This window comes from Dendrobates tinctorius, unplaced genomic scaffold, assembly GCF_039654945.1.
Source record: "Dendrobates tinctorius isolate UK_male_01 unplaced genomic scaffold, ASM3965494v1 ptg000004l, whole genome shotgun sequence".
NCBI lineage: Eukaryota > Metazoa > Chordata > Amphibia > Anura > Dendrobatidae > Dendrobates > Dendrobates tinctorius.
In genome coordinates, this window is record NW_027361672.1 from 29,915,118 (window position 1) to 29,928,611 (window position 13,494).

Sequence of the window (13,494 nt, forward strand, 5' to 3'; positions counted from 1 at the left end):
CAACATCAGATTTCTCCTAATAAAACATAAAACAAGTCGGCCACTCCTTCTCCTCACTGCTGGCGACATATCCACCAATCCTGGACCCCCACAGCTCATACCTCCCATTACTACCCTCTGCTACCGCTCCCTATCTAATATGAACTAAAGCAATATTTCCAACGTAAAACCCATGCCCTTGACGCCCACCCCCCCTTGCTCCCTCTCTCTGGAGCACTCTGGAATGCCCGCTCCATCTGCAATAAGCTTCATGTGATTCATGACCTCTTTCTCTCGCAATTTTGCCTTCCCCAACCTCACAAACATGACTGACACCCTCCAACACCGCCTCCCCTGCTGCATTGTGTACTGCGGCCTCCACTTAACCCTCATGCCTCGCCCCTAGCAACAGACATGGTGGAGGAGTGGGTCTTCTTTCCACTAACTGCACCTTCAACCCAATCCCACATCTAGCCTCTCTTATCCGCCCCCCTCTTTTGAAGTCCACATCTATTCTCCCTCCAACCTCCAAGTGGCCATCATGTACCGACCTCTTGGCCAAGCCACTGCCTTTATTGATCAATTCTCTACCTGGCTTCTTCACTTTCTTTCCACTGACATTCCCACTATCATCATGGGTGACGTCAACAAGCCTCCAAACCTCCGTCCCTTACTTCATCTTTTGGACTTACTCAGTGGTCCTCCGCAGCCACCCACATAGATGGACATACATTAGACATGGTCTTCACCAGTCTTTGTTCTCTAAGTTCACCACCTCCCCTCTCCCTCTATCCGACCATCACTCATTTTCTCATCCGTGTCCTCCTCACCTTTCACCTATGTCCAGCAACATGCGCACCCCCGCAGAAACCTCGCACACCTAGACACCCACCGTTCTCTGTCTATTCTACCACTGGCATCCATATCCTCACTCCACAACCACAGACAGTGCCACCGCTTTCTACAATGCCACTCTCGCATCAGCTATTGACACTGTCGCCCCTCTCGTTCATGGCAGAGTGCGAGGTATCAATAGACAACCCTGGCACAATAACACCACTAAAAAGCTCCAGCATTGTCCAGGGTTGCAAAGCGACGTTAGAAGAAAAATTTGCAAGATGATCTCATTGCATTCAAACAGGCAATGCTCGCTTTCAAATCTGCCCTCACCTCTGCTAAAAAGGCATCATCCCTATCCTACAACCCCAAACAGTTATTCAAAACTTTTAACTCCGTCAACCGCCCACCACTGCCCCCTCCAACCTCCCTCATCTATGCTGAGGATTTTGCCACACATTTCAAAAATAATATCGACCAGACAAGGTAAGTCTTTATTGTTCAACCACCACAACCCTTTTGTATACCAGACCAATGCCCAAACCCCATAACCTCCCTCTCCAACATCACTGAAGGGGAGCTTAATTGTCTCCTCTCCAAATAACACCTCACCACTTGTGCACTAGACCCCATCCCATCTCCTCCCCAACCTCACCACCACACTTATCCTATCTCTAAGACATCTCTTCAACCTAATCACTAACTTCTGGTACCTTCCCTTCTGCTTTCAAACATGCCACAATCACACCTATCCTTAAAAAGCCAACACTCGACCCAACCGTTATGTCCAGCTGTCGCCCAATATCCCTTCTTCCTTTCGCTTCCAAACTCCTTGAGCAGCATATCCACGCTGAACTTTCTTCCCACCTCATCTAACTTGCTCTTTGACAATCTACAATCTGGTTTCTGTCCCCATCATTCCACTGAGACTGCCCTGACCAAAATTACTAACAACCTACTTACTGGCAAAGCCAACAGACAATACTCTATACTCCTCCTTCTAGACCTGTCCTCAGCTTTCAACACAGTTCACCACTGCTTCCGACTACATATCCTCTCCTCCTTTGGCATCAAAGACCTCGCTGTACCCTGGATCTCCTCATTCCTTTCCAACCGCACATTCAGCGTCTCCCACTCCCACACTGCCTCCTAATCCTACCCTCTCTCTGTTGGAGTTCCCCAAGGCTCTGTTCTAGGACCCCTACTCTTCTCAATCTATGCACTTGGCCTGAGACAACTCAAAGTCCCATGGATTCCAGTACCACCTGTATGCTGATGACACTCAGGTCTACCTCTCTGGCCCAGATGTCACCCATCTGCTGTCCAGAATCCCAGAGTGTCCATCAGCCATATCCTCCTCTCGCTTACTCAAACTCAATGTGGACAAATCTTAACTCCTCATCTTTCCTCCATCTCACAGATCTTCCTTACCTGATCTTTCAAAGTTAATTACATCACGCTTTCCCCCGTACCGGAAGTCCGCTGCCTCAGAGAAACCCTTGACTCTGCCCTGTGCCTTCAAACCGCACATCCAAGCTCTTTCCACCTCCTGTCTCCTCCAGCTCAAAAATAACTCCAGAATCCGTCCTTTCCTCAACCTTCAATCCACTAAAATGCTTGTGCATGCCCTCATCTCATGCCTTGACTAGTGCAACATCCTTTTCTGTGGCCTCCCTACTAACACTCTTACACCTCTCCAGTCCATCCTGAACCCTGCTTCCCAACGAATTCATCTCTCTCCCCGCTACTCCTCTGCAAATCTCTTCACTGGCACCCATTCCCTCAGCGTATCCAGTTCAAATTACTAATATTGACCTACAAAGCTATCCATGACCTGTAACCTCCATATATCTTCCCTCATGTGATCTCCGGTCCTCCCAAGACCTCCTACTCTCCTCCACACTTATTCGCTCCTCACCTAATGACCTCCAAGACTTCTCCCAAATATCCTCCATCCTCTGGAATTCTGTGCCCCAACACGTCCGACTATTAAACACATTCGGATCCTTCAGATGGAACCCGAAAACCCACCTCTTCAAGAATGCTTACAGTCTGCAATGACCCTGCTGCCTCCTTACCACTACCGGAGCTACCACCTGAGCAACACCGGAGCTGCAGCAACCATCCAACCTACTGTCTCCCTCCTCACAATCCTGTAGAAGAGCACAAGGGCAGGGTCCTCTCCCCTCTGTATCAGTCTGTTATTGTTAGTTTGTTTACTGTATGTGATACCTGTAATTTGTATGTAACCCCCTTCTCATGTACAGCACCATGGAATCAATGGTGCTATATAAATCTATATTATGATTCTTAGAAGAACATGGCCGCTTTGTTTTAGACGCAACAACATCACTGACAAAGTTGTGAGTGAACTGCAACTCCAGTACAGTTTCTTCAACTTTGTGATACCAGACAGTATCTGAAAGAAAGCCAACACGTTTTTCTAATCATAGCCAACCCTTCAAGAGGTTATCTGGGGCTGTACCATGGATGGTACATCGTTAAGACTTTTGGAACCTCCGCTAATCAACATGAGTAACCCAGACAAGCAGCAGTACCAGGCATGGCAACTCATATGGAAGTGTTATGCTTATGTAACTCATGAATGCAAGTTTATCCTGACTGGCAGTGATCTTAGAGCTCAGACCTAACGAAAAATATCGGTGGCTTCTATAGCAAACATCCATCTTCCTTCATAATTCTCCAGTTTGCATCGCATAATCATTTTCTATAAAATAAATGGTGTTTGATGAGACTTGATGTGGCACAGAAGTCATGTCCGTATCAAACGTGAATGGGGAAAACAAACAAGGGCCAAAATGTGAGAAAACAGATATTAGTACTGCATTGCTGAAGATTACCTGGGAAGTTTAATTTTTAGCTTCTAAAGCATCAAAACAATCTGAACCAATGGCAAATGCTTCCCTACTAGACCCCGAATGCATAAAGTCTGGAAAAAAATGTGAGATCTACAGGTGATTGAGCGACGCACCCAGTTCATTACTTAATAAAATACATCCTGGCTATCAGATGTTTTAATAAAAGGATAGAGATATTATATATATATATATATATATATATATATATATATATATATATATATATATATATATATATATGTGAATCAGGTAGGGTTCACACCTTGTTTATTCTGCTCTTGATACCAGAACAAACCAATAGTATTCATGTCCAAAATGAATCAACTGCATAACTATTGTAAAGGGGGCAGAGAGGCCCAGTTACCATCAGTTATTTAGTACAATGAAATATAGACAGAAATCAAATGGCATCTCACCGATTCCGTTTAAATCAGTTATGCAATAGATGCATTTTAGACAGGAATTGCAAAATGGACCAGACAAACAAAAGGTCCAAACTCAAGTGTGAATGTAGCCGAACATAAGGTTCAGTATTTAGTGTATTCAGTTAAAACCAGTCAAGTACAGCTGGAATTTGCCGTACCACAAATTAGTAGTAAATATTAGCCTTTGACATCATTTTTCAAATGCAGCCATGGCCAAAAGTTGAGACTGAAATTTTGGTTTTCAGTTTACTTGTTCAGCAATTTTGGATCTTTTACTCCAGTGTTTCTATGGTTACTGAAATACAATTACCCGCATTTAATCAGTTTTTAAACTTTTGACGAATATATCAAGTTTATAGACTTAATATTTATACTGTTGTCCCTTATTTTTCAAGGCTTCTGTAAGTCATCCTAGCAGCTGGATAACAGCTTCTGGGCCAAACACTGACTGATGACAACCCATTTTTGCCTTATTAGTGCTTGGAGCTTCACAATTTGTGTTTTCGCTTGGACACCAGCTTTTTGAGGATTAACAGGTTCTCTCTGGGATTGAGGTATGGTGAATTTCATTGCCATGGAACAAAATTTCCATACTTTGTTCACCGCCTCGTGACATGGACAATTCTTTCTTCAGTATGGTAGAGCACAATGACAGAAAACGGGTCATAAATATTTGGGAGAAGTTTCGGCACCATTCTTTATGGCACGGTTCTTAAGCAAAAATGTAATTGAGCCCACTCATGGATGAAAAGCAACTACACACATGAATGGTCTCCGGATGCTTTACTGTTGGCATGATACAGGACTCAGTAGCACTCACGCCTTCTTCTTACAATCATTATTCCAAGTCAGTCTTGGGGAGGTGGGGGGGGGCGCTTCATGAGAGAAACTAAAAAGAAGCACTCCCATCAAAGTTTTCATCCTCTTAATATACTGCAATCATCATACTATAAAGCATGATGTACTTACAATTGTTCATTTTTTGTGCTCCTACCAAATAATTCTTTTCTCTGCTCTATGTAAAAATAGGAAGTTTCTGGTCCATGCAAAAATCATTCCCGTTTCAACCCCTGACCCAGCTGCCCCACTCCTACCCCTAACATTGACTTTTGCAGTAATAGGTAAAAATTTGGTACTCAACTTTTGAGTGCCAAATTTTATTTATTGCTTTGGTATGGGAACCTACTTGAGCACCAACATGGCTGTGCCACGATATACTTCACACATTGACTTTTGCAGTGACTTGACTCATACAGGCAAAATTGACCTCCTGTTTCTACATAGAGCTTAGAAGGATTTAGCTAGTCCATTTTTAACCCCTTCACGACCAATGACGCCACATAGGCGTCATGAAACCTGGTTCAAATCTGACCAGTGACACCTATGTGGCGTCATGACTTCAAAGCCCCCCTGCGGGTCGGGTGACCGGGGTCACTGAAAGGTCACCCGACCCGCAGATACAGGGGGCTTTGTAATTCACCACAGGGGGCGTGGCTTCGCCCCCACGTGGCTACGATCGCTCTGATTGGCTGTTTCACTTTTAACAGCCAATCAGAGCGATAGTAATATTTCATCAATGAAAATTGATGAAATATTACAATCCAGCCATGTCCGACGCTGCTGTAGCATCGGACATGGCTGGAGACACCGATTCCACCCCCCCCACTGGCGATCGCCCCCCGGCAACTGAATGACAGTGGCGATCTGCCGCCGCTGTCATCATCTGCCCCCCTCCCATTCCCTCTGCTCCCCGCCAGCCTCCGATCCCCCCCTCACCCCCCCGGTACCTCCTGAGTCCCCCTGTCCTTCCCGGTGTCCCTCGGGTCCGGATGATGGGCGCCGCCATCTTTGAAAATGGCGGGCGCATGCGCAGTGCGCCCGCCCGAATCTGCCGGCTGCAGATTCCATTCTTTCATTTTGATCACTCTCACAGTGATCAAAATGAAAGAAAAAGTAAATAAACCCCCCGATTATCACCCCCATAGGTAGGCAGAACTAATAAAATAAAGAAAATATTTTTATTTTTATTTTTGGGTTAGGGTTGGAAAGAGGGTTAGGGTTGGAAAGAGGGTTAGGGTTGGAAAGAGGGTTCGGGTTGGAAAGAGGGTTCGGGTTGGAAAGAGGGTTCGGGTTGGAAAGAGGGTTCGGGTTGGAAAGAGGGTTCGGGTTGGAAAGAGGGTTCGGGTTGGAAAGAGGGTTCGGGTTGGAAAGAGGGTTCGGGGTCTGTTGAGGTTAGGGTTATGGTTAGGGTTGGAATTAGGGTTAGGGATGTGTTGGGGTTAGGGCTGTGGTTAGGGGTGTGTTGGGGTTAGGGCTGGAGTTAGAATTGAGGGGTTTCCACTGTTTAGGCACATCAGGGGGTCACCAAACGCGACATGGTGCAACCACTGATTCCAGCCAATTTTGCGTTCAAAAAGTTAAACGGTGCTTCCTCCCTTCCAAGCCCCGACGTGTGCCCAAACAGTGGTTTACCCCAACATATGGGGTATCAGCGTACTCAGGAAAAATTGCACAACAACTTTGGGGGTCTAATTTCTCCTGGTACCCTTGGGAAAATAAAAAATTGGGGGCTAAAAAAATATTTTGGTGGAAATTTTTTTTTTTTTTTAATTTTCACGTCTCTGCGTTATAAACTTCTGTGAAGCACTTGGGGGTTCAAGGTGCTCACCACCCATCTAGATAAGTTCCTTAGGGGGTCTAGTTTCCAAAATGGGGTCACTTGTGGGGGGGTTCCACAGTTTAGGTACATAAGGGGTTCTGCAAATGTAACATGATGCCCGCAGACCATTCCATCAAAGTCAGCATTTCATAATGTCACTACTTCCCTTCCGAGCCCTTACGTGTACCCAAACAGTGGTCATCCCCCACATATGGGGTATCAGCGTACTCAGGACAAACTGGACAACAACTTTTGGTGTCCAATTTATCCTGCTACCCTTGTGAAAAAAAAAATTGCTAGCTAAAAATCATTTTTTTTGAGGAAAAAAAAATATTTTTTATTTTCACAGCTCTGCGTTATAAACTTCTGTGAAGCACTTGGGGGTTCAAGGTGCTCACCACACATCTAGATAAGTTCCTTGGGGGGTCTAGTCTCCAAAATGGGGTCACTTGTGGGGGGGTTCCACAGTTTAGGTACATCAGGGGCTCTGCAAATGTAACATGACACCCGCAGACCATTCCATCAAAGTCAGCATTTCAAAATGTCACTACTTCCCTTCCGAGCCCCGACGTGTGCCCAAACAGTGGTTCCCCCCCACATGTGGGGTGCCAGCGTACTCAGGACAAACTGGACAACAAATTTTGGGGTCTAATTTATCCTGGTACCCTTGTGAAAATAAAAAATTGCGCACTAAAAAATAATTTTTTGAGGGAAAATTTTTTTTTTTTATTTTCACAGCTCTGCGTCAAACTTTTGTGAAGCACTTGAGGGTTCAAGGTGCTCACTACACATCTAGATAAGTTCCTTAGGGGGTCTAGTTTCCAAAATGGGGTCATTTGTGGGGGAGCTCCAATGTTTAGGCACACAGGGGCTCTCCAAACACGACATGGTGTCCGCTAACGATTGGAAGTAATTTGCATTTCAAAAAGTCAAATGGCGCTCCTTCCCTTCTGAGCCCTGCCGTGTGCCCAAACAGTGGTTCCCCCCACATATGGGGTACCATCGTACTCAGGACAAACTGGACAACAAGATTTGTGGTCCAACTTCTCCTGTTAGCCTTGTGGAAATTAAAAATAGTGTGCTAAAAATCATTTTTGAGGAAAAAAAAATATTTTTTATTTTCACTGCTCTGTGTTATAAACTTTTGTGAAGCACTTGGGGGTTCAAAGTGCTCCCTACACATCTAGATAAGTTCCTTAGGGGGTCTAGTTTCCAAAATGGGGTCACTTCTGGGAGAGCTCGAATGTTTAGGTGCACAGGGGCTCTCTAAATGCGACATGGTGTCCGATAACGATTGGAGCTAATTTTCCATTCAAAAAGTCAAATGGTGCTCCTTGCCTTCCGGGCCATGCCGTGCACCCAAACAGTGGTTTATGACCACATATGAGGTATCTGTGCACTCAGGAGAAATTGCTCAACAAATTTTAGGATCCATTTTATCCTGTTGCCCATGTGAAAATGAAAAAACTGAGGCTAAAAGAAAATTTGTGAAAAAAAAAGTATTTTTATTTTTTTTTTACAGATCAATTTGTGAAGTACCTGGGGGTTCAAAGTGATCACTATGCATCTAGATAAGTTCCTTGGGGGGTCTAGTTTCCAAAATGGGGTCACTTTTTGAGGAGCTCCAATGTTTATGCACACAGGGGCTCTCCAAACGTGACATGGCAACCGCTAAATATTCCAGCATATTTTCCATTCAAAAAGTCAAATGGCGCTCCTTCCCTTCTGAGCCGTGCGCCCAAACAGTGGTTTATGACGACATATGAGGTATCGTTGTACTCAGGAGAAATTGCCCAACAAATTTTAGGATCCATTTTATCCTGTTTCCCATGTGAAAATGAAAAAATTGATGCTAAAAAAAATTTTTGTTGGAAAAATTAAAATGTCCATTTTTTCTTTCCACATTGCTTTAGTTCCTGTGAAACACCTGAAGGGTTAATAATCTTCTTGAATGTAGTTTTGAGTAGCTTGAGGGGTGCAGTTTTTAGAATGGTGTAACTTTTGGGTATTTTCTGCCATATAGACCCCTCAAAGTGACTTCAAATGTGAGGTGGTCCCTAAAAAAAATGGTTTTGTAAATTTTATTGTAAAAATGAGAAATCGCTGGTCAACTTTTAACCCTTATAACTTCCTAACAAAAAAATATTTTGTTTCCAAAATTGTGCTGATGTAAAGTAGACATATGGGAAATGTTATTTATTAACTATTTTGTGTCACATAACTCTCTGGTTTAACAGAATAAAAATTCAAAATTTGAAAATTGCAAAATTTTCTAAATTTTCACCAAATTTCTGATTTTTTGACAAATAAACGCAAAAATTATCAACCTAAATTTACCACTAACATGAAGCCCAATATGTCACGAGAAAACAATCTCAGAATCGCTAGGATCCGTTGAAGCGTTCCTGAGTTATTACCTCATAAAGGGACGCTGGTCAGAATTGCAAAAAATGGCCTGGTCATTAAGGTCAAAATAGGCTTGGTCATGAAGGGGTTAATCATGTGATGTAAAAGACATTATGGAAAAGAGATTAACGGAGTAGAAAGCAAAATGTGCAATTGTAAGTACACAGTGTTAGGCTAGTTTCACACTGTTTATGAGCGCAGCGACGGCCTGCGCACGGCCGCCGCTAAGCCCCGCCCCCTGCTGCGCCTCTGCCGGTAGCTCCGCCCACCGGCGCATGACGCTGCATGCGCCCCCTATCTTTATCACTGGGGGCGCAGGCCGTGCGCAGTATGCGTTTGGCGGCGCATGCGCCTTTTTGACGGTGCGCCGATGCAACCAAACTGCAGCAGGTTGCGTTTGGCGCAGGTCGGCGCACCGTCAAAAGGACGCATGCGCCGCCAAATGCATACTGCGCACGGCCTGCGCCCCCAGTGATAAAGATAGGGGACGCAGGGCGCATGCGCCGGTGGGCGGAGCTACCAGCGGAGGCGCGGCAGGGGGCGGGGCTTAACGGTGGCCGTCGCTGCGCTCATAAATGCTAGTGTGAAACTAGCCTTAAGTAACATTATGACTGCAATATATTAAGAGGATAAACAATTTGTTGGGAGGAGTGCTTCTTTAACCCTAATCCTGTGCAGACCAATCCGTGTACTTATTGCAGAATGCCTGTCCTAGAGTGTTTTTTTTTTTTTTTTTTAAACACCACCCTGTTGTCATCTCCAATCCAGCTTTGCTGTTCAATGGATCCCATTGCCGAATCCACTTTAGAAAACCCTAGCATTTAAAGTGAAACAGCCATTTTCATTTCATAAGTCAATAGTACCCATTATAATAATCAACTTTGTAATACATCTATATATAAGAACAACTTTCCCATTATCGAGATAGGAGAGGACACCTGGTGCTGATGAGATATTATGTAGATAGGAGGAAGGAGGAGCAACTGCCATCTCCTAGCTCAGTAATGGGAAAGTGTCTTCACTGAATACAAATGTTTCCTCAATTTTGATAACTGATCAATTTTGGATGAGAAAAAAAAAAAAAAAAAAATCAATTTTTTCTGAAAAAAAAAAAAAAAAAAAAAAAAAATCAATTTTTTCTGAAAAAAAAAAAAAAAAAAAAAAAAATAATATATATATATATATAAATATAAATATGAGTGTACGTACGTACACACGTACGTATGTGTGTTTATCAGCCACGGCCACTCCAGATAGCAACCAATCACTAAGCATCTTTCATTTCACCAGAGCTGTTTAAAAGAAGCTGAGCTGTGATTGGTTGCTATGAGCAACAGTTTTCCTTGTATACAGTTGAGGTAACTGAGGCCTATTATTCTTATCATTTCTATGGTGTTATCGTCCTTCTGTAAAGCTGGAAATAATTTATTACCGTGCCAACACAGACCACCCTCTGACACAGACTGTAGGGGGAGCCCAGTATCACACAGGATAGGATTAGATACACAGGTCAGCAACAGGATGTGCCAAAGGAGAGGTTTTTAAAAGCCTCCAGTTTCCACTTCGACTGGAATTTGCAATGTCCATTAACAAGGCTCAGTGACAGTCATTGAAAGTAGTAGGGATAGATTTGAAATCTACATGCTTTTCTCATGGTCAATTTTAAGTGGTCTATTCAAGAGTTGGAACTGCCAAAAATCTGTTCATCTTTGCACCGAAAGAAAAACACAAAAATGGATATAGATAGATATATATATAGATAGATATATATATAGATAGATATATATATATAGATAGGATTTTTTTTTTTAATGCAAACATAGGGGACTGTGTTGCAATGTTTTGCTGTGGCCACTAGATGGCTCTGTTGCAGCAGCTATTCGAGTGGTGTGGACTGCTAAACCCAAGTGCTGTGTTAATCCCAATATCTGTGCACTAGTTAGGCCACCAGTATGAATAGGCTTGTCTATTTAGTTTTACAGTGTATTCTAAGTGTTTTGAAAAGCTTGTATCCTATGAAGAAGGAAGGTGGTTCTGTGAGAAGATAGAAAAAAAAGAAAAAAAAAAAGGCAAGATTTAGTGGGTTGGATGGGACGGTGTAGCGTGACTGATTTTTCATATTTTACACTAGAAATTGCCAAAATTTAGAGTGGAAATCTAAGGATATGTGCACACAGCAATTCTTATAGATGCTGATGCTTCAGGAAACGGTCGTCATAGCTTTTCCTGAAGAGTCTCTTATTACTTTAATTTTTTAAATTGGCGTTGCCAGAGCAGGTGGGTATGAAGCAACTATCTGATATTAAGTTTTTAGCCCCATAAGGAAAAAAAAAATTCAAAATTTCCAGTTAGCCTTTTAAATAATCAATATATTTTATGTTGCAAGATTAATTCTTTTGCATTATTTATAACACCACCATGTTAGGAGAACCCCAAATAGTAAACACTGATCACATATCCCAAACAATGAAGAAAAGAATAGAATAAAAAAAAAAAAACAAAAACCTTACCTCACCAATATCTGTTGACACGCTAATGCATGGAAACGAATGGACCCTACAACACAAGACATCTGGATAATCAAAAAACAAGTATTACAATTCAAACTGATAACACATACTTATCAGTAGATTAATGTAAACGGTGGTATCCCATGTGGTCTCTATGGAACCAGAGCTTTGGAGGGGCTTAAGGCCCCGTCACACTAAGCGACTCACCAGCGATCCTGACACCGATATAAAGGTGTCAGGATCGCTGGTAAGTCGCTATGTGATCGCTGGTGAGCTGTCACACAGACAGCTTCACCAGCAATCAGCACAGCGATGCAGAGCGCCCGGCATCGCTTGCCATCGCTGTAAAAAATAGTATCAAAATAAAAAATATAGTTATTCTCACCTTCCGACGTCCCGTTCAGCCATCCTGCCTCTCTCCACGCTCCGGTCCCAGTGATCCTTTGCACGAATGACCGCGAGATGTCACGGTCTCGCGGGATAACAAAGTCTCGCGGTCATTCATGCAAAGGATCACTGGGACCGGAGCGTGGAGAGAGGCAGGATGGCTGAACGGGATGTCGGAAGGTGAGAATAACTATATTTTTTATTATTTTTTTACACCTGATCGCTGGTCTCCCGCTGTCACACACAGCGATGCGTGCTGGCCAGCGGGAGACCAGCGACCAAACAAAATGTCCAGAGGTTTCTTGCAGCGATCAGCGATACCGGCAGGGGGGCCGCTCGCTGATCGCTGTCACACATAGCGATCTCGCTGGTGAGATCGCTGTTACGTCACAAAAGTTGTGACTCAGCAGCGATCTCGCTACCGAGATTGCTTAGTGAGACGGGGCCTTTAGTGATTAACAATCCTGCCCCTCGCCTGACAAACCATATCTGTATCCTTGGGGAACAGAGTCGAAAACTAAGAGGAGCCTTCTAAATTTGCAGAGCCGACCATCTTCCTCCTCTGTGGAAGAGCAGAACTTGGACCACCACTTTCTGTCATTCTATAGGTAAAGCAAGATGTTGGAGCCACACAAGGATCCTGGACTGCTACAGAACGATTACCTCCTCTGACTCAGGCTGGGTCTACGATGGAGTCCAAGATTGGCTTCCCCTGACGAAGCTGCACGTGTTGCAGCGATACGCGTGGGGTATGGTTCTGGGCAGGGCGCCCACTATCTGATCCTTTCTACGGTCTCCAATCTGCTGAGGTCTGGTTTACATTATTCAGCTTGTTCATCCTGGGGTATTATCCCATTATATGGATGTATATATGTTGAACTGGCTATTTTTGGATATTACCCTATTATAGGGTGTCTTTAGCACCCTGGGGATTACTTAGGTGGTTTATTATGGCCTATATATCCATATTAGTTGGTTGAGATGGATTTGTGCTAGGACCTTATGGTCCCCATGAGCCCGATAGTAGGGTATAGATGTATTCCGTGGTTGGATTAGTTGTGTCAGGCAATTATATTACATATGATTTTGTGCCTTACACTTTATCATTGTATATTGTGGGATGTCTCTGTGTGTGTTTTTTTTATATGTTTTTATGTATAACTCTTTTGCATTAATAAACTTCTAAGTATTATATGGGGATAGTGTGCGTTATTATGCAGTGGTGCTTTTTCTCTTCTTCCTGTTTCAAGATCGGCGGCTGGTGATCAAAATTGGCATGTAAATTGTGGGAGGCAGTTCAATAGACACCTTCCATATAGGACAAGTCTTGTAATCAATATGATTACCAGGGAATATTTCAGCGATTAAGGAATGGTACCTACACAAGGTAGATTGTCTGCAGAGAATCTTTA

General features: G+C 43.5%; 1 protein-coding gene across 6 annotated transcripts in view; it reads right to left on the bottom strand.

The window, feature by feature from the left end:
* SYCP2L (synaptonemal complex protein 2 like) overlaps positions 1-13,494 on the bottom strand; it is a 320,192-nt gene that overhangs the window by 207,339 nt on the left and 99,359 nt on the right. For all 6 annotated transcript variants that reach the window (XR_012230581.1, XM_073566695.1, XM_073566676.1 and 3 more), the window contains one exon: positions 11,696-11,741. Coding sequence is in view for 5 of the 6 variants with exons in the window: in XM_073566695.1 (XP_073422796.1) it covers positions 11,696-11,741 (46 nt within the window). In the remaining variant the exon portion in view is untranslated. The remainder of the gene's footprint in view (positions 1-11,695; positions 11,742-13,494) is intronic.